Source organism: Phalacrocorax carbo, chromosome 10 (genome assembly GCF_963921805.1).
Source record: "Phalacrocorax carbo chromosome 10, bPhaCar2.1, whole genome shotgun sequence".
NCBI classification, from domain to species: Eukaryota; Metazoa; Chordata; class Aves; order Suliformes; family Phalacrocoracidae; genus Phalacrocorax; species Phalacrocorax carbo.
In genome coordinates, this window is record NC_087522.1 from 26,054,385 (window position 1) to 26,074,257 (window position 19,873).

Here is a 19,873-nt window from a genome sequence, read left to right on the forward strand (position 1 = left end):
ATTTATCAAAGCTCTATTTTGTAAAATTTTGCGGAGATATTAAGATGCCTAGTGCCCATCCTGCAAATCTCTACATACAGTAAATTAAAGAAGATGCTACCATTTTTGTATGTGGACTTGGATATTGCTTAATACTTCCCGTGAATTACAGACTTCATAAATAACTATCTCCTCTGCTTTGAAAAAAAATGGACATGAATGTTCCCTTTTCAACAGATTTTGAAGGATTTCTGGATATCATGCATATGTTGGAATATCTTTGGAACTGCGTAGTTTGATGCAAAAAAAGCATAGAATATTCCTGGATTCAGTGAAAACTTGAACTTCAAATGATAAGATGTTTGGAGAGCAGTAGTTTTACTTTGACATGTGAAGTACTGAAATCTAGTGCATAAGAACTAAATTATTTTTGTGAAAGTTATGGTATGCAGATAGGAGTGAAAGCTACCAGAAAGAACAATATTGATGGAGGTAAAAAAAAAAACAACAAACCAGCCAATATCCTGAAAAACTCAAATTAATTTCAAGTAAAAACAATGTAAGACATCACAGAACTTCACTTGAGTTCTTATGAGAACTGGGACAGAATCCAGTTCTGAGAGAACACAGGTATGCAACCATAAAAAACAAAACACCAAACCCAACCACTTGTCCGCAAAGGAAAGCCGTCCTGATATTGTACCAGCATGACAATGGATACTCAACAAACACTCATCCTCCTCTTATCCACAGGCTCATTCAAGATCTCCTTAAAGTATGCTGCTGAAAAGGACAAAGAACCCAAAGTCCCTGCTCATGTACCTGAATTTCAGCAATATCTAAACCAGTTATTCCAAGTTCGATGTGAAAATCCCAGAGAGATATGATTTTAAACCCAGTTTATATAATCTTAGTCTACCTGGAACTTGACCCTTGCAAACCAACTGTTGAATCTAAATCTACTCTAATTGGCACAGACTCTTAACCAAAACTTGCAGTTTGTCAGTTTGCCACTAGTACTCTGCCTGTAACAGAGCAGACAGTAAACCAGCATCTTTTCTAAAAACAAACAAAAAAAAGACCATGAGATACTGAGAATACTGAAGACAGAAGGGCAATATGCATACATGGGACAGAGAAGACAGCTTATTGGAAGTTGATTCCATAGTTGATTCCACGCACATATACCTGTGCCACAAACTGCATCACCTAAACTGAAATCCTTCACTAAGAGTTGAAAACTACTGAACACTTCTGTTCAGCTATCTAGCTGCTCACTGAACTGAATTCAGTTAGCAACAATGCCTTTTCTTCTAAAATGCACAAGGCTAAGATGGCTGGAAGTTTTTGCTGCTCCAGATGCCAGAAAGAAGACTTCCTTTACCTGGGACAACAACTGTGCCCTACTATATTGCTGTCAAACAAATCAGCCTGCTCTGCCTATCACAGTTCAGCCTTGTGAGCTATTGGTCCTTACAGCACAGCCTTTGCAGACTAATTTGCATGAGAGTTTTAAAGCAGTTTACATTTTGACCCTATCTCTATCCAAATTTCCTGCTTTGACCTAATGCATATTTTAGCTTTACATGCTTGAATCTCCCATCAGGTGAATCTCCCACTGATGTTTGGGAAATCTCTTAAAAATGTGAATTCTAAAGCTCTCTCTTTTCCCTGTTATGCCCCAAACACAGTGACTTGGCAGGACAACCTAAAGTAGGCGTAGACAGCAACAACAGAAAAGGTGGTATCTTGCATTTTTTTGGTACAACACTGGCATCTCTAATGACAGGAGGAAGGACAATAAAACTATTGGATACTTTTTTCCAGTGAAGATAATCTCTCTTGCCTCAAGAAATCTTGTAACAGGATCACAACTCATGATTCTGTGTTGCAATACTTCACAAGAAATACTGATTAAAGGGCCTAGATAACTTTTCTTAATTTACAACTCCCATTCTAATAAACCCCAAAGTATTTTATACTGCTTTAATTTATACTGGTTTTTCTCCCCTGACAAATAACTGATCAATGGATAAAAATGATACCTTCTTGCCTGAAGGCAGTTACCAAGGCGATGCATAACTCTGCACATAGTCTTGGGGAACAGTACGTTAAAGGTCAAGAAGTAATACCAAACATGCCTAGACTGAAATAAAACATTTAAGACATTCATGGTAACACTGATAAATAAGAATGCAGAAATATATATCTGAATCTGTTGGACTTGCTGCTGTTTCAGTAGCAAAACTCACATTATGACTTGGAAAACTGGGCTGCCTCATGGACATGTTGCTGAGTGAGAGCCTCTACTTTAATAGCCAGAACAGTGGGGGGTTCTTAGATACCTGAGTTAGATACTAATAATACGCAAAACTCAAAACCAAGGAGAATTTGTATCACTTCCCACCTAGCCTAAAAAAAAACACTAAAGAAAAAATTAGAGCAGGCCCTCTGAAGATATTTGCAGCAGAAGATCCAAAAGGTGAACAGATGAAATTAAGAAACACAGTAACTGAAAATCAATAACCACATTTCAGAAAAAGATACAAGAAAGTTATGGAACCCCCTGCTCAAAACAAAGTTTCTTACCAAGTTCAGTTAGAGACTGGATTATAGGTAGTATTTTACTTAACTCAATGTGAGTCTAAATACTTAAGAACTGCATAAACATATTTTATGAAATTCAACTAATTCAGCATAATATTGTTTGCAGTCATTTCAAAATAAAAGTTACACAATATTATAAATACTTTTCTCATGTCAGAGCGCCATAACTTGTGTTTCATCTAATATTTCTTCAATTGTTGTAAAGGTTACCTGCAAGTGACCTTATAAATTATGGATTTACTATGGGTGAGATATACAGTTATTGCATATCTATTATACAGTCACCTTCCTTGCTTTTTCCCTTTAGAAGAGTAGCGCCAGGCAGCATGTCTTCAGAATCCCTACTCATAGCAGAAGAAATAAAAGTTAAAGACAACTTCCCCCCACCATGTAATGATAATCTTGTATGTGCATCTAGTTTTGAAGGACTAGCAGAATGGAGGATACAGTATTAAGTACCACTGTGCAGTTCTTTACCATATCTCCCATTGTAAGACAGGTAAGTTCTCATTACTGTAAACTATATACTTTCAGAACAAAACTACCTAACACACAAATCTTCATGTTTTAGTGTTCATGACTTTATGACAGTCACTTTTCAATCATCTACTTTTTTACAGGTGCTGTGCTCCTGCTTTCTTTCACATGTCAACAGTTTCCTAAGCCTGCATCTATTATTTTGTTTCAAGTAAAAAAAAAGAAGCAGATACATAAGGGCAAGCACATAACTAAGGAGGCAGTGTCTGCGACTGATTTATCTCTAATGTAACATCACAAACTTTGACAGGGGAAGGTGAAACACAGCCATCCAAGAGTGATCATTGAGAAAGGGTGAACCCAACCCACAAAACAGCATATACCTTCCCAGAATAAATTTCAACAGTAATTTTGAAAGTGAGTACAGGCTGGAAGAGAACGGTAAGAACCTTAAAAAAAAATCATTTACATCATTGTATTTTAAAATCCCTAAATAAGTGTTTTACTGGTATATACATCTGCACCCAGGTCCCTGAGCAGATATAGGAATTCTGTTCCTGCCCAGGGGACTCTTCATTAGCAGGAATGCAACCGAACATACTAAGTTGCAGGATACAAGCTGCACCCACCTTAACGTTTTCTATCACAGTGTAAAGATGTAAGTAGCATTTTTAAACATCCTCCACAGCAGTAGTATTTCCAACAAAGCTGCCTCTTAAAGACTTGGGTCCAGACACAACTCTTGGAAGCACAGAATCTTCTGTTATGCAGAGCTCCCAAGAACATAGCTCAGGGGAAGAAAAAAAACTGTGATGGGTTTATTACTGACATGCAATGCCAAGTCTGTGCAGTAAAATCTGATGAAGTAATCTATAGAAAAGCAACAGAGAAGACAGCTAAAGGCACCAGGAGATAATTGAGCAATTATTGTGATCACTGGTTCAAAGAGTAAGGCTGGAAGGACAGACAGGCACAAAATAATAATAAAAAAAGAAACCAAACCCAAAACTTCAACATACTCAGAAAGCCTAAGCTCCTGTAGACCAGAAGCAAAGCATATTTCAAGATGTAAATCCCCACCAAACATTTTTCCAAACCAAGTAAGCTCTCCATAAAACACACCCAGTGACCACAGCCAAGCAGTACAACAATACGAGCAAGACATAACATCTGAAAAATGCTCCCCGACAACTTCTGGCAGAAGTGAATGCCTGTGCCGTAAAGATGAAAATGTCTGGGCCACGATTCCTCTGGAATTTAAAGGAGAGAAGGTTGCACACGTTATTATAATGCTGGCTCTCAACTTCCTGCTCGTAACTAGCCCTATAAAAATCTTGTGCTGGTATCAACCTTTCGTGCTTCTTCATGTATTTAACGTTCATTTTGTGTTTAGTCTCTTGTGGGTTTTGTATTTCTCTTCCTATTTCGTCCGTCACGCTTTCTCACACTGAGACCGCAAATCCTCACACCCGGCTTGCCTCTGTCCCCTCGCACCCCAGTTCCGCCAGCAGGCAGACTCCCGCCGCGCCCGGACAGCGGCAGCCGCGGCCCCGGTTCCCGGGACGAGTCCCGGGCCCCTCCGCGCCGCTTCAGCCGTCGGGCCCGGGGAGGAGGCCCGGGGAGCCGCTCCCCAGCCCCAAGGGCCCTCCCCCCGGCCCAAATGGCGACGCCACCGCGGGCTGCGCTCGCACCTGCAGCGCCTCCCGCTGCCCCAGCCGCTGTCAGCACCCGCATCAGATACCACAACCGGCGGCCTCCGGTTCCGGGCCCCGCGGCGGGGAGGGGAGCGGCTCCCGGCGGGGCGGCAACCGGCCCCGGGGCGGCGTGCACAGGGCCGCGGCTGCCCCCGCGGGCCCCGGCCCCTCCGCGCCGTGGGTGGGGTGTGGGGAGAGGCACCCGCCGCCGGGGCTGCCACCGCGACCCGACACGAGTAGCCTCAGGGCGGGAATCCGGGGAGTAAGAAGGAAGAGGAGGCGGTGGCGGTTGCGAGCCGTTACCTGCGCGAGGCGGATGGCGCTCTCGGTGGGCTCGGCTCGGCTCGGGTCCGGTCCGGTCCTGCCCTGCCCTGCCCTGCCCTGCCCGGCCTGAGCTCCTCCTGGCGGCCACCGCCCTCACCTGCCCCCGGGGATCTGCCGCGCCCCGCTCGCCTCCCTGCGCCGCCTCAGGCCGGCTCCGCAAGATGGCGGCGCTTCCGGGAGAGGGCACGCCGGGCCCGGGGTGGAGAGGCTGGGGCCGTACACCTTCCTTCCTTCCTTCCCTCCCTCCCTCCGTCCGTCTGTCTGTCTGTCCGCCCTCCCGGTCCCTCCACGCCCCGTCTGACATGACCCCGCTCCAAGCGCCGCGGCTGCGGAGGGGGCCCGCCCGGCGCTCCGCCGCAGGCTCCCCCATCTCCTCATGCTGAATGCGTTCGCCCGCGGCGCTCCCCCGCCCCTCACCCGTCCCGTCCTTGCGCGGCCTGTCCCGCCATGGGGCTGACGGCGCGGCTGAGCGCCGGGGCAGCACGGCTTCTCTTCTACCCGACGCTGCTGTACACCGCGGCGCGGGCGCGGCTGCCCGGGTCCCGCCGGCCCTGGTTCCACCGCATCGACGGCACCGTGCTGCTGGGGGCGCTGCCGCTGCGGGGCCGTAGCCGCAGGGTGAGGCGGGCGCGTCGGGGCGAGCCGGGCCGGGGGTCCGGGAGTGGCGGACGGTTCCTCACGGTCCCTCACGGTGCCTGTGTCCGCAGCTGGTGGCGGAGGAGAACGTACGCGCCGTGGTCACTCTCAACGAGGAGTACGAGACCCGCTTCCTCTGCTGCTCCGCCCAGGTGAGCCCGGTGCCCACCCGCCCCCCCCCCCGAAGGGTCTCTTGTCGCTTGTCCCGGCGCAGGTGAGGCTTTGGCTGCCCCTGCCGTGATCCTGGCAGCCACCGCCAAGTCCTGGGACAGCAAGCACGTGGCTTCTTCGTACCTAAGCCGGCTTTTGAAACTATGCGACAAACCGTTAAAACGTTTGGATGCAAGTGAAGTGTTGGGGCTGGAGCGGTGGAGAGGAAGGCAGAGGGAAGGGGAGCGTTCGTTCCGCGCACATCACTATGCACGTACAAGAATGCCTTGTCTTTTGCAACGAGATCCCAGCTCGCCTCCTTTCCTTTACCTCAACCACATCTTTCTAGTTCCCTTTAATATCTCCCTTCTGAATAGCCAAAGTTTTCATGCATCTGACCTAAAGAATTGATACTCATAGTCTGTTTACAATCCCACTGAATCTCCCAACTGACTCAGCAGGTTCTGGGTTTTCTTTCTGGAGAAAAACCCTCAAAAATTAACTAATCCAATCTGCTCTCTCAATTTCAGGAATGGGAGGCCATGGGAGTGGAGCAACTGCGTCTGAGCACTGTGGATCTAACTGGAGTCCTCACCTTGGAAAACCTCCACAAGGGGGTTGAATTCATCATGAAACACCAGGCATGTGGTAACAGTGTCTATGTGCACTGCAAGGCAGGACGCTCCCGCAGTGCCACCATGGTGGCAGCATATTTAATTCAAGTAAGAAGGCTTCTATACTAAATGGGGTTTATTTTCATACAGTCTGGGCAAGTATAGCCAATCAAGAAACCTAAGCATGTACAGGTGTGTTAGTATTCCATCATTTTACAGAGTTTGGACTGGAGACCTGTTTGAAAGGAGGTAGATAGCTAGGCCCCAAACTTATGTTGCCGTTTTGTAGAACGTGGCAAATCCAAGGTAAATGAACAAGTGAAACTTAACGTTTGCTAACCTGCAGTCTAAGCTTTCTTTGAGAATCCAGTTTATCTTTGCACACCTTGTTCATCTGCACTTATGATACTGTCAAGATAATGCTTCCTGGCAATGGGACAGTGGTGAAGCTGCAAAGTAGCTGCCATTGTAAGTAGTCTTCTCTGTACATCTGTACAGTCTGCCTCTGCCAGCTCAGTTATTAGTGCAGGCACCAGCAAAGATGTTCTGATCTTATGGCAAATACAAGCTCTTGTCACAACAAAGCTTTGAAACACATGGTCTGATAGTATCTGTTGCTGATTCTGGCAGATCAGTCATACTTCAGGAAGCTGCTCAATTTTCTGGGCCATTAATATAGTAAGTTCTCAACAGGTTTTGAACGATTCTGCCATTCTTAAAATTTTCTATGGAGGAACTAATTGAGATGGGAATAATCAGTCACTTGCGAGGGTAGGTTCACTAAGCAGACAAACATCCATTTTTGTTGTTCAGATTTTCTCCTTGGTTAACTGAAATGGTGAGCCTTTCTAAGCTTTTCAGTAAATACAACTCAGGATCAAGAGAAGTGACTTTGGTTTTCTGAGTTCCTCTGCAGACCCAACTGGGTAAGCCAGCACTAAGAACAAAATCCCACCTATAGATTCTTCTGTTGTTGTTATTAAGCCCTTCCTGGAGAATTTTCTATTAGTGCTGAAGGGAAAATTTTCTAAGTGTTGGAAGTGTGATGGGAGTACTTAGCCATGGTCTCCGCTCAGACAAGAGCTATCGCCAGGAGGCATGTGGCGATGCAGACAGAACTCCCACTAAAATATGCAGCCACCCAGGTCTCTGGCTGCAGGGAGTGCCAGAGCCTTGCTCCAGTCATGGAGGGCTCCCGAGACAGGACCTGCGTGAGGTTTGAGCAGGTGGAGGATCTGCTCAGCATGGTGGCAGAGCTGAAAGAAGAAGTTGCAAGACTGAGGAGTATCAGGGAATGCGAGAGGGAGATAGACTGGTGGAGCCACTCCCTACGATCCCTGAGACAAGCACACCAGATAGAAGCATCAAGAGAAGGAGTGGCCCCCCTGCCCTTGTGCCACCAGGCAGAGGGAGGGGACACAAGAGACGGAAGATGGATGCCAATCACTGCTTGGTGCAGTAGGCAAATCATCTCCCGGCCGACTTCGCACCCCCAGGTGCCCTTACACAACAGGTATAATGCTCTGGAACCCGAGGGCCAGGAGGACGAAGATACAGACAGTGATCCACCCAAGGGGTTCACTAGAGGGAACCAGTCAGCCCCACACATTACAATGGCCATTGGTAAGAAAAAAAGAAGGGTAATTGTTGTAGGCGACTCCCTTCTGAGGGGAACAGAGGGCCCGATATGCTGACTGGACCCATCCCATAGGGAAATCTGCTGCCTGCCTGGGGCAAGGATAAGAGACATTACCAGGAAGCTCCCTAGGCTAGTAGAAGGATCCAATTATTATCCACTAGTGGTTGTTCAGGATGGCAGTGATGAGGTAGCTGAGAGAGGTGCAAAGACAATCAAAAGGGACTTTAGAGAACTAGGGTGATTACTTGAAGGATCAGGAGCGCAGGTAGTGTTTTCCTCCATGCCGTCGGTAGCTGGGAGGCATACGGAGAGGAGCAGGAAGTCCCACCTCAGTAACACGTGGCTCAGAGGCTGGTGCCCGCAGTGGAATTTTGTTTTTTTTGATCATGGGGCAGTTTACATGGCCCCAGGCCTGATGGAGAGAGATGGGGCTCACCTGTCGCAAAGCGGGAAAAGGATTCTGGCTCAGGAGTTAGCAGGCCTCATTGAGAGGTCTTGAAACTAGATACGAAGGGGGAAGGGGATAAAACCAGGCTTGCTAGGGATGAGTCTAGGGGTGGCATGCCCGTGTTGGAGAAGAGATCAATAGCTCAACTGAAGTGCATTTATACCAATGCACGCAGCATGGGCAATAAACAGGAGGAGCTGGAAGCCATTGCGTGCCAGGGAAACTATGATGTGGTCGCCATCACGGAAACATGGTGGGATGTCTCGCACAACTGGAGCACTGCAATGGATGGCTACAAGCTCTTTAGAAGGGACAGGCAAGGAAGGAGAGGTGGAGGGGTAGCCTTGTATGTTAGAGAGTGTTTTGACTGTCTAGAACTCAATGACGGTAATGATAAGGTTGAATGCTTATGGGTAAGGATCAGGGGGAAGGCCAATAAGGCAGACATCCTGGTGGGAGTCTGTTATAGACCCCCCAGCCAGGATGAGGAGACAGACGAAGTACTCTACCAGCAGTTGGCTGAAGTCTCACAATCTCTAGCCCTAGTTCTCATGGGAGACTTCAACTTGCCATGTATCTGCTGGAAATACATCACAGCAGAGAGAAAGCAGTCTCGGAGGTTCCTGGAGTGTGTGGGAGAGAACTTCCTGACGCAGCTGGTGAGCGACCCAACCAGGGGAGGGGCCCCGCTGGACCTGCTGTTTACGAACAGAGACGGCCTGGTGGGTGAGGTGGGTGGTCGAGGCTGTCGAGGGCTCAGTGACCATGACATGACAGAGTTCTTGATTCTTGGAGAAGTGAGGAAGAGGGTCAGCAAAACGGCTACCCTGAACTTCAGAAGGGCAGGCTTTGGATTGTTAAGGAGTCTGGTTAACAGAGTCCCTTGGGAGGCAGTCCTGAAGGGCAAAGGAGTCCAGGAAGGCTGGATGTTATTAAAGAAGGAAGTCTCAAAGGTGGTGGAGCAGGCTGTCCCCATGGGCTGTAAGTCAAGCAGGCGGGGGAGAAGACTGGCTTGGCTGAATAGGGAGCTTTGGCTGGGACTCAAGAAAAAAAGGAGAGCTTACCACCTTTGGAAGAAGGGGCAGGTGACTCAGGAGGACTACAAGGGTGTTGTGAGGTTATGCAGGGAAAAGATTAGGAAGGCGAAGGCCCAGCTGGAACTTAAACTGGCCACCACCATTAAAGATAACAAAAAATGTTTTTATAAATACATCTGTGACAAAAGGAGGGCCAGCGAGAACCTCCCTCCTTTGTTGGATGCGGAAGGTAACCTTGCCACGAAAGATGAGGAGAAGGCTGAGGTACTTAATGCTTTCTTTGCCTTAGTCTTTAATAGTCAGACTGGTCATCCTCGGGGTTGTCAGGCCCCTGTGCTGGGAGATGATGCTACTATGCAGAATGAAGTCCCAGCTGTTGAAGAGGTGGCGGTCACCGACCTGCTCCTTCACCTGGATGTTCACAAGTCCATGGGACCGGATGGGATCCACTCGAGGACACTGAGGGAGCTGGCAGAGGAGCTCGCTGAGCCACTCTCCATCATTTACCAGCAGTCCTGGTCAACTGGGGAGGTCCCAGATGACTGGAAGCTAGCAAATGTGATGCCCCTCTACAAGAAGGGTCGGAAGGAGGATCTGGGGAACTATGGGCCTGTCAGCCTGACCTTGGTGCCGGGAAAGGTCATAGAGCAGATCATCTTGAATGCCATTACGCAGCACAGGTGGGACAACCAGGGGATTGGGCTCAGCCAGCATGGGTTTATGAAAGGGAGGTCCTGCCTCACTAACCTGGTCTCCTATGATAACGTGACCTGCTTAGTGGATGAGGGGAAGGCTGTGGACGTTGTCTCCTTGGACTTTAGTAAGGCCTTTGACACTGTCTGCTACAGCATTCTCCTGGAGAAGCTGGCTGCTCACGGCTTGGACAAGTGCACTCTGCGCTGGGTTAAACACTGGCTGGGTGGCCGAGCCCAGAGAGTGGTGGTGAATGGAGTCACATCCAGTTGGCAGCTGGTCACGAGTGGTGTTCCCCAGGGCTTAGTGTTGGGGCCGGTCCTGTTCACTATCTTCATTGATGATCTGGATGAGGGAATTGAGTGAACCCTCAGTAAGTTTGCAGATGACACCACGCTGGGTGGAAGTGTTGATCTGCTGGAGGGCAGAAAGGCCCTACAGAGGGACCTGGACAGGCTGGATTGTTGGGCCAGAGCCAACGGTATGAGATTCAACAAGGCCAAGTGCCGGGTCCTGCACTTGGGTCACAACAACCCCATGCAACGCTACAGGCTTGGGGAGGAGTGGCTGGAGAGCTGCCTGGAGGAAAAGGACCTGGGGATGCTGGTTGACAGATGACTGAACATGAGCCAGCAGTGTGCTCAGGTGGCCAAGAAGGCCAATGGTGTCCTGGCTTGTATCAGGAACAGTGTGGCCAGCAGGAGCAGGGCAGTGATTGTGCCCCTGTACTCGGCACTGGTGAGGCCGCACCTCGAGTACTGTGTGAGTTTTGGGCCCCTCACTACAAGAAGGACATTGAGATGCTGGAGCGTGTCCAGAGAAGGGCAGCGAAGCTGGTGAAGGGTCTAGAGATCAAGTCTGATGAGAAGCACCTGAGGGAGCTGGGGTTGTTTAGCTTGGAGGAGGCTGAGGGGAGACCTTATGGCTCTCCACAACTACCTGAAAGGAGGTTGTAGTGAGGTGGGTGTTGGTCTCTTCTCCCAAGTCACTAGTGATAGGACGAGAGGAAATGGCCTCAAGCTGTGCCAGGGGAGGTTTAGGTTGGATAGTAGGAAAAACTTCTTCACCAAAGGGTTGTCAAACATTGGAACAGGCTGCCCAGGGAGGTGGTTGAGTCTCCATCCCTGGAGGTATTTAAAAGAAGGGTAGACGTGGTGCTTGAGGAATGGTTTAGTGGTGGACTTGGCAGTGATAGGTTAGCAGTTGGACTCGATGACCTTAAGGGTCTTTTCCAGCCTTAACAATTCTATGATGCTACTAGTAGATTTTTAAAAAAACTAAAAAAGCAAGCTGCACTCTTGCTCTGGTCTGGTGGCACTAGACTAGGAAACTACTCACAACATGATGGAAGCATGAGTGAGACAGAAAATGGAGGTTCCAGGCAGCAACCATCCCTCTTAAACTGAGGGACTCATTTCATGAACATTCAAGCCCCTCTAAGAGGAACATGAGGTTAACAGAGGGGACAAAGCAGCAAGTTGCCTTAACAACCCTAATGTTGCCTTTAGCCTCCAGGAAGGCTCCACTAACTGGTGCAGGGATGGAATGGATTTTCACTTGCAGGGTTTCTGCCTTTTCAGCTGCATCACTGGAGCCCTCAGGAAGCAATAGAGGCTATTACTAAGATCCGTCCCCACATCCTCGTTCGGCACAAGCAAGTCCAGGTCCTGGAGATGTTTCACAGGAACGTGATCACTGAGATAACTGCAGAGTGTCAGTAAGAACTATTAAAAATCTCTGTCTTAGCTGCTTTAAAAAAACCTTACATTTTAATGATGTAGTAGTGAAGGCTTAAGTATTGTACTTCTTGACCATCAATAAAGAAATTTTTACATAAATTACAGTAAAGGGGAGGTTGGGCTGTTTCATTAAAGCTTTCTTTCCTTATGGCTAATCTCTTAGCTCTCAGAGCCCCATAGCTGTTCTGTCCCACAAACAGTATCACAGTGCTGAGCTGAACTGCAGTCCACAGGAAGTTCTATAATATTTGCAGCAAAGGAAAAAAAAAACTTCGTCTCAGCAGAGACTTTATTCAGATTTTTACCCAAAGGGTTACAGTGCCAACAGAGAGGGGTAGGAGTGGTCTTAATTCCATCTTTCACCAACACTATATTATGATTACAGGTGGGGTTCCCTGTACAGTAAAGGAAGCCAATGCTCATAAAAATGATCTCCCTCTTTATGCTAGGTGATGACAGAGCAGTAAGCAAGTTCCCACTCCTCTAAAAGTACTGAATAATGCAACCTACTAAAGGTCTTGGGGTCAGCTCTGGAATCTGTCTGCTGTAAATATTTCTGCCAGTCCCTTCTTCTGCAACAAGGACACAGGAATGTTTGAATGGGGACGTCCCTGGAGGATGCAGTCCACATCTGCAACTGACACAGCAGCAACACATAGTCTCCCAGGCAGTTAAAACTAGCAGTCTGGGCCAAGGAGGATACTGTCCATACGCTATAGGATTTATTAGCAGATTGGTTGCAGGCTAAAAAGGCCATTTGTTGTAGTTTGGGCCTCAAACACAGGCAGCTTATCATGAAGGGATCAAAGTAATAGCATTTAGTCCATCTGAAATCTAAGATGCTGCAGTTCAACTTTAATAGTGCTATGTAGAAGAACAGGCCTGCAGCCGGAGAGCCTGTACTTGTTCTGCACAGGTTTAGAGGATGGGGTCTTTACTGGATGTTGTGAGCTCATAGTAACTGGGACTGGTGCTGAGGGTGGTGGATAGCTCTGAGCTGCACAGCAGAACACCGTGGCTGCCCTTTCTACCACTGGGCCTGTTTTTCCCACTTAGGCCAGGACAAACTGCAAGTTAGTGAGCAGCACTTTGATGCCACTCATGACTGTTACAACAGAAGTGGCTGGGTTAAGTTTAAAAGTATTTGCATCACCCTTTTTATAGCGGTCGCGAAAAACATAGAGGCTGCCATTGCAGCTGGCAATTTTCCAGAGGGATGGTACTGAGCTCCAAGCATCTGGCAGGCATAGCCGGGTGAAGCTATCCAGTAGGGGATTATAGCATAGCAGTGAATCCCCCTCAGCTACAATGAACACCACATCCTTGTGTACAGCAGCATGCATGCGCCCTGCAAAAGGCAGTACATATGGCTTCACATGGCATTTCTCTGTGTTGGTATCATAGCACTGAATTAGCCGAGAGGGCTTGGTGAAGAAGTCCAAGTCATTTTCCTCACCCCCCAGCAGGTAAATGACACCATTAAGGTTTACACCTGCAGCTCCAGAGACTGCCACTTCCAACTGGCTGGTCTCTGTCCATACATTGTCTCGTACTCTGTAATATATGACAGCATTAGAGAGTGTGTCCTGTAGAGTTTTACCCCCCAGTGAATATATTGCATCCTTGCTTGGCACAGAGACAAGAGTGTGTTGGAGCCGGTCACGGGGTAGAGGGGCACACCATTCCCAGTCTACAGTCGCATTGTTGCATTTCCACATGCGTCGTGGAATGGAGCCACCAACAACATACAGGTCACTACCGTGCTTGCAGGCTGCAGTGATCTGGTGACACAGGCTGTTCTGGCCACTCACGCTTATGGAATCATCATCAGCACAATGCAGAGAGACAGCCAGTGAGTGGGTACGTGACGACTCCTTTCCAATCAGGTAGATGTGAACATTTTCTCCAATTACCTGAGAGAAAGGAGGAGGGTGTCAGCAGAATTAGGCCTGTTTACACAAACATCAGCAATGTGGAAGACCAAATTATTCAGCATCTTAGGACCCACCTGTGGGCCTGAGGTGTGTGACCTGCTTCCCAAGTCCTGCCACCCTACAGCATTCAGGATTTGGAGCCTCAAAGCCTTTAAAATATACCAGTCATATCTGAGATAGGAGACTAGCAACAGACTTCCTTGGAATGCAAGTATCTGTGTTTTAGGCTGGTTACATCACTGATGGGGTAGAGTTTTTATAAGGGGAATGCCAAACTCAGATTGCTGAATGGTCTCTTTGGCAAACGAGGATCTGCTGTAAAAGTTATTTGGGGTATTGCTTAAATCACTATTGAAAGCAGCCTCAGGTTAAATTAAAAAAAGCTGTCAGTGGGTTGCTATTTATGACAGTGAAAGTATTCCTCAGACAAGCACCATGAATTTCAATGGCATTTGTATTTTGCAACTTTCAAGTCACACCTGTGAGCAGAATACCGTGCCTTGGGAAGTGTGAAACCAGCAAGTGCTAAGCCGACTCTGGAACGGAAGGTCTTTTTATACCTTCAGACTTGATTGCAGTGTCTCCGAAAAGCTCGCTCGCTCTTCCTTGTTGAAGTTGATCCAGGTTTCTATGGCAACCGTTGGATTCTGAGAACATGGAACGCCATCTGCGGTTTGGGGACAGAAAGGCATTTATGATATCTAGACAAAGGTGTGCATACTTAGGAACATCCTTTTCCTGCAGCTCCCTCCCCCCCCCGACAAACCCTACTTTCTAGAAAGGGGGGAAAGAAAAAAAACCAACCCAAAAGAAAAGATAGAGGTTTAGAGGTTTTGGCAGGCATGATCAGCACTGCCAGCCCAGTGTCTAGAAGACAGAGCTGCCAGATCTTAAGCACTTTGGATGAGTTTCAACAAAGGAACTGACATCCAAGAGAAAGAGGGCAGGAAGGAGAACTTACATGCTTTGTGATAATGAAAAATATTTTCTTATTTAAGCATTTAAGTAAAAATACTCTCTATGTAAGAATCTCAGCAGCTGCCCTGCCTTTCTGGCTGGTCCTAGAAACCTATCTAGCAAAAGCCTCCCGCAGAAATATTCCTTCTCTGAGCATTGTCAGACAGCTGACCCTCAAGACTGAACATCTGGTGTAGCTGCTATCCTCTTACCGTTCAGAAATCCCCAATGAGCTACTATAGCTTTCTTTAGCAGCATGACAGTAGGAAACACTCAACAGACTGCATCAGATTTTGATTTGTTTCCAGACATAACCAGAAGTTTTTGTTAGCCACAAACTATTGCATCGTTGTCATCAGTACATTACCTAGAAGATCAGGCATTTACTTCTAGTTTGAAAGCCAGCAATTATGCCTGTATTCATTGAGAGGCTTCCCTATGAAGGCGCTCTGATTTTGTAGCATGCTCTCATGACAAACCCTGAATTCAGTGATGCTGAAGGCATCAGACAAGTTCCCACACTTCTCTCTATACTGGAAGGGAGGAGGAAAAGCGTGGAACTACGGCAAGCATTTCAACTCTGTTTATTAGTAAAAGGGATTGCCATAAGCTATCCATCATGTGTAGTGGTTAAATGGAAAAACTTTGATTTTTAAATGAGTCCTAGGGAGTGCAACAAAAGGTAAGCTTAATAAATTACTATTCCATGAAATTGATTTTAATCCTTGCCAGTAATAGCTTCCTCTATTTAATTCTCCATTAACTAACCAAAGATGCAGGATTTACAAAAGAATATTTCCCCTGCCAGCAGTAGAAGTGTATTTCAGATAACAACCCATTTGATGAGCTAAGTTTTGGCGTAAATATTGGAGTAATGTGATTCTCTATATAGAAATAGATGAAGCATGGAAAAAACTTCTATTGAGCAATTATTTTAATTTAGGAATGCAAATGCTAAAGGCCACAGTCCTAAAACTACAGTTACTACATGGGATCCCTAGGAAATTAAGGGTGATTAACCTCTATAGCTTTTTTTTTTTTTTTAGTGAAGTCACAACGTAGTTTAAAAACTTCAGCTACATAACAATCAAAATTATCATACTTTTTTTGAGCTTTCAGTACATGGTCTCAATAGGGTTTTGACTGTGAATTTCTTTAGATGCGACAGAGATAGTACAATGCAATATCTGTGAAGACTCTCATAAAATAGCCTTCAGATGATGCTATGCGTAAGTCTTACGGACAGATCTGCCAGTATTCCAAAGCAGCCAGTCAGGGTAGTTTTATTGTTGTAACAGCATATAAAACACATGGCACACAGAGTATAGTTACTTACTTATTTACAAAATTATTTCATTAAAAAAGCAAGAAAGGGGTCTGGTCCCATATCCAGTACATTTGAATATACGAGCTGCTTCTACATTCTTGCTTCCTTGAGTAAAGATACATAAATGTACAAAAATAGAGTTGTGACTGCAGTATCATGGAGAGGGTTTCAAGTACTGGCTGTACTTCCTAGGGCATAGAGAATCTTTAAGGATTGGTGGCAGGTGGACTAAGTTGTTGATCTGTTGACACATCCTTCACAACCCTGAGTCACTACATCCATTACCGTATGTTACCTTTACAAGGTAATTACTGTGTTACCTAAGCTGTTACAATGCCTCTATTTCAGTCAGCTGCGTGCCTAACCTAAAATAATCCTAACAATTACATACAATTGTTAATAACACTAACATAGTTTAAAAGTAAGGCTTGTGCTCAAGCCTTCTTAAAAACTTTGAGTGGTTGCTTTACTATGTTAAATGATTAAGAACTAAATAAAAAAATAGACGACTTTCATAAGATGTTAATTTCTGGTAAGGCTTCTTTGGTTTACTTTTAATGCAAATAAAACCAAAAAACTGTTGAAAGTTGTTATGTTTAAAAAACCTGTAATACCTGTTGACTCAGGAACTGCTGGGAGTTACCGGCATCCTCCAGGTCCTGTTTCTATAGGTTAGATGCTTCATATCCAGTGACAATTCATAGTTTATTTTCTGATTAAGTTATCCAGAACGTTTTGCTTTGCTTAGCTTAGCCTCTGAATAGACAGCGATTATGAAAGCTTGGACCTTTCCATCTATTTTGTTCAGTCCTTGACAGACTCTGCAAGCCTACATCCACATCCTGGCTAGCCTCAAGAACTCCTTACCTGTAAGGATGTCTGTGAGTAAGCGGACAGGCAGGTGCAGGAACTCCTCTGTGTCTTGCAGTTGAGACAAATGTGACTTTGCACAGTGCTTGGCAGCTGTGTAGAGCTCCATGTCACTGTGTTGATCTGCCAACCACATGACCTGCAGACAGTTCCTAACCTGCACTGTACGGGCCAGAAAACGGGAGCACTCTTCGAAAAGGGCAGTCAGCTGGTACATGTCTGCCACTTCATAGGTTTCCTGCAACTCCTCAGCCCTCAGCTTTACAGTCCCATGGTAAATATAATCCACAAGGAGCTGAAAGACACTCTCACTAACGTCCTGCAGCTCAATCACCCGGTTGTGGGCCTCCTTTAGGTTGGAAGTGAACATAGAACGGAAAAAGCAACTCTGAGCTGAGAGGACCAAACGGTGCAGCTGGAATTCTTTGCCTTCCACTGATATTGTAACATCAGCAAAGAGCTCATCCTCCAAGCATAATTTCATAATACCCTGGGCCACACGGCCTGAGTGGGAGCGGTCGGTGAAGGTGTAGTTCACAAAGTAGTTCTCTTCTGCAGAGGAGCCTCCAGTCTCTTCTGATGAGTCCATGGTGCCACACAGATCAGACCTCCAGCAATCTGTAAAAATCACAACAATTACATGGCTTTCTCTTTCAGCTAAGAAGATTAGGCAGCACTTCAGGATACAGGGAAAAATCAAACATATTGGTAAGAGGCCAGCATATTTTAGACTGAATCTAAATAGCGTAGCCAGAAACTTCTGCTTGAGCTTCAGAATCTCAAGCAACAAATGAGAAGCTGGCATAATTAAAATCATAATATATATACCAAACTTCCAGTACAGTGAGCATCACATCCCAGCAGAACTGGGAGATGTGCATATCTTTCCACCGCTCACTTCACTGATACAAAGAAATGCAGCAACAGTTATTCAAGTGGAAAGTCCAGCAAGAAACTCATGAAGCCAAAAGAATGTGTCAGCACCATAACTAGGCTAGAAGGAAAAACGATTCCAGTATCATACTGACAGAGAACACATACAGCACTTCATATCATGAGTTAATTACTATCTGACACCAACATGATGAATCTGTGCAGTAGTATTAAGTAAGGTGAACTTGTTTTTACCAAAAAAATGTGCGAGAAGTCTGCTAGAAATAGCCACCAGTTCCTCAAGCTAGCCAAATGAGATAGCTGACTTTGTTAGTGTGCCAAATAACTTCAGCATGCAAATAACCTGCTAGATACTGTTAGCTGCTTTTTCCCAAGTGGCATGGAGAACTCAATTTAAAAGATAAATATCTTGGTCAAGACTGTTTGCAGATGTCCAAGCTTCTGAACCAGAGAAGGACTGCTGTAGAAAAGAGTTTTTCTTTAACATGGATCTCGTCAGCATTAGGAGCAAATAGATGACTGCTTGCATTCACACTCAACTATCAGCCACGGTAACAGTTAGAACAGATTTCTTCAATGAATACTAAACAGGATTTCCAGTACAATATTTCCCAAAGACAAGATTTTTTTTTTTTTTTCCAAGAGACTCACAGTTACTCTTCCACCCTTTATTCCATCAAACATGCATTTTCTTACAGTAGCTCTGCTTGACACGGGAGGGCTGCTAAGTTTTTTGCTCAAGTTCTGTTCAAGGGAAGTAGCGTCTGCATCCCTAATGTAGCTGGACAAGTCTGTCCCATCCCTGATAGCGGCCTGTCTTAATTATACCCTTATTGTTTTACAATAGTTCTGGTCTGTCTTAGAAGTACCTATACATTAATCCTTAAGAGACTGAGGAACTGCAATTGGCACAGCACACGTTGCTGCTGGTTTGCCTGCTTTAGCAAGCACAAGCCTACCCTGCAAACGAGTTCCCGCTTCAGTTAAATCTCTTGGTCCTTACGGTCGAGGCAGCCGGAGGCTGGAGCCCAGAGCGGCCGAGCAGAGCCCCGGGACAGCGCGGGATGAGCTCCCCCACCCCCCCGGCACAGCGGAGCCAGCTGCCTGCGCCGCCCCGTGCCCGTTCCGGAGGACTAGTGCCAAGTCACGAAAGAAACGCCAACAGTGGCTAAAGGGGACCGTGAACCTCACGTCCTCCTTCGTACACACAAAGCTCCCTTTCACAGCCGTGGCAGCTCCGCCTTAGAGAGAGGCGCAGGAACAGCGAGGTGTCCTGCAAAGCACGGCCAGGCGCTCCGCGCCTGTTCTGCGTTACCGAAGCGATGACTCGCCTGGCGCCAGGCCCCAGGTGGCGATGGCGTCGCCACCAACGCCCGGCACACCTCCATCCGCCAGTCCGTCCTTCCTTCCACCCGACAGGGTCGCGGATGCCACGACGGGCAACAGACGGCGGCCTCCGGGCAGGGAGAGGAGGGCTCACTCCCAGGGAAGCGGGGGACACACACCCCCTCACACACACAGCCCCCCCCCGTGGACCCCACCGGCTCTGGGGAGACCTCCGGGGCGCCGCCTCGCCCTCCCAGTAGCGGCCGCATCCCCACAGAGCCCAGCGCCCCCGCGGCGGGGCCGCTGCTCACCCGCTCCCGGTCTGGGCTCACCCCCCGCGGCCTCCCACCGTCCCGCCAGGCTCCAGTACGCCGACGTCGGGGCTCCCCGGCTCCGCTACGGCACCCACCTGCAGCGCCTCCCTTCATGCCGCCGGCCCGAAGCGCCCCAGCACCTCCTCCGCGCCCCTCGCCCCGCACCAGGTACTCCCCACTTCCGCCCCCCGACCCGGAAACCTCCCCGGGGCAG

The 19,873-nt window shown here is 47.4% G+C and overlaps 3 protein-coding genes across 25 annotated transcripts in view; 1 reads left to right on the plus strand and 2 right to left on the minus strand.

Annotated features, from left to right (window-relative positions):
* The window catches only part of CELF1 (CUGBP Elav-like family member 1), a 67,590-nt gene extending 61,984 nt beyond the window's left edge, over window positions 1-5,606 (minus strand). For 11 of the 20 annotated variants that reach the window (XM_064462681.1, XM_064462686.1, XM_064462695.1 and 8 more), the window contains exon 1: window positions 5,061-5,249. The gene's annotated coding sequence lies outside the window, so the exon portion shown is untranslated. Of the gene's footprint in view, window positions 1-3,692; window positions 3,852-4,959; window positions 4,982-5,060; window positions 5,258-5,498 lie in introns of those variants that run through there. The other 9 variants (XM_064462698.1, XM_064462697.1, XM_064462696.1 and 6 more) reach the window with 6 other exon arrangements.
* PTPMT1 (protein tyrosine phosphatase mitochondrial 1) lies at window positions 5,360-12,146 on the plus strand. 3 transcript variants are annotated; one of them, XM_064462711.1, is made up of 4 exons: window positions 5,360-5,699; window positions 5,789-5,869; window positions 6,398-6,589; window positions 11,862-12,146. In XM_064462711.1, exons 1-4 carry the CDS (start codon window positions 5,529-5,531, stop codon window positions 11,907-11,909), a joined length of 492 nt encoding a protein of 163 aa, XP_064318781.1. In that variant the 5' UTR covers window positions 5,360-5,528; the 3' UTR covers window positions 11,910-12,146. The 3 variants fall into 3 exon arrangements, with proteins under 3 accessions (XP_064318781.1, XP_064318779.1, XP_064318780.1); XM_064462709.1 differs by having other exon boundaries at window positions 11,879-12,146; XM_064462710.1 differs by having other exon boundaries at window positions 6,398-6,508; window positions 11,879-12,146.
* Window positions 12,046-19,861, minus strand: KBTBD4 (kelch repeat and BTB domain containing 4). Of its 2 annotated transcripts, XM_064462675.1 has the most exons (5): window positions 19,755-19,861; window positions 17,123-17,743; window positions 14,532-14,638; window positions 14,046-14,120; window positions 12,046-13,950 (listed from the first exon to the last, which is right to left on the minus strand). In XM_064462675.1, the coding sequence occupies exons 1-5, from the start codon at window positions 19,771-19,773 to the stop codon at window positions 13,090-13,092; spliced, it is 1,683 nt and encodes a 560-aa protein (XP_064318745.1). In that variant the 5' UTR covers window positions 19,774-19,861; the 3' UTR covers window positions 12,046-13,089. The 2 variants fall into 2 exon arrangements, with proteins under 2 accessions (XP_064318745.1, XP_064318746.1); XM_064462676.1 differs by lacking the exon at window positions 14,046-14,120.
* Window positions 19,862-19,873: the final 12 nt, after the last annotated feature.

Excerpts from the sequence above, each read along its gene's own strand:
- PTPMT1 (XM_064462709.1), top strand. The coding sequence starts at position 5,529 with ATGGGGCTGACGGCGCGGCTGAGCGCCGGGGCAGCACGGCTTCTCTTC. Across the intron at positions 5,870-6,397 it reads TCCTCTGCTGCTCCGCCCAG|GAATGGGAGGCCATGGGAGT; the intron begins GTGAGCCCGGTG and ends TCTCAATTTCAG. Across the intron at positions 6,590-11,878 it reads TGGCAGCATATTTAATTCAA|CTGCATCACTGGAGCCCTCA; the intron begins GTAAGAAGGCTT and ends CTGCCTTTTCAG.
- KBTBD4 (XM_064462675.1), bottom strand. Across the intron at positions 14,639-17,122 it reads ACTCACAGACATCCTTACAG|ATGGCGTTCCATGTTCTCAG; the intron begins GTAAGGAGTTCT and ends CCCAAACCGCAG. Across the intron at positions 14,121-14,531 it reads CACTGCAATCAAGTCTGAAG|GCTTTGAGGCTCCAAATCCT; the intron begins GTATAAAAAGAC and ends TATATTTTAAAG.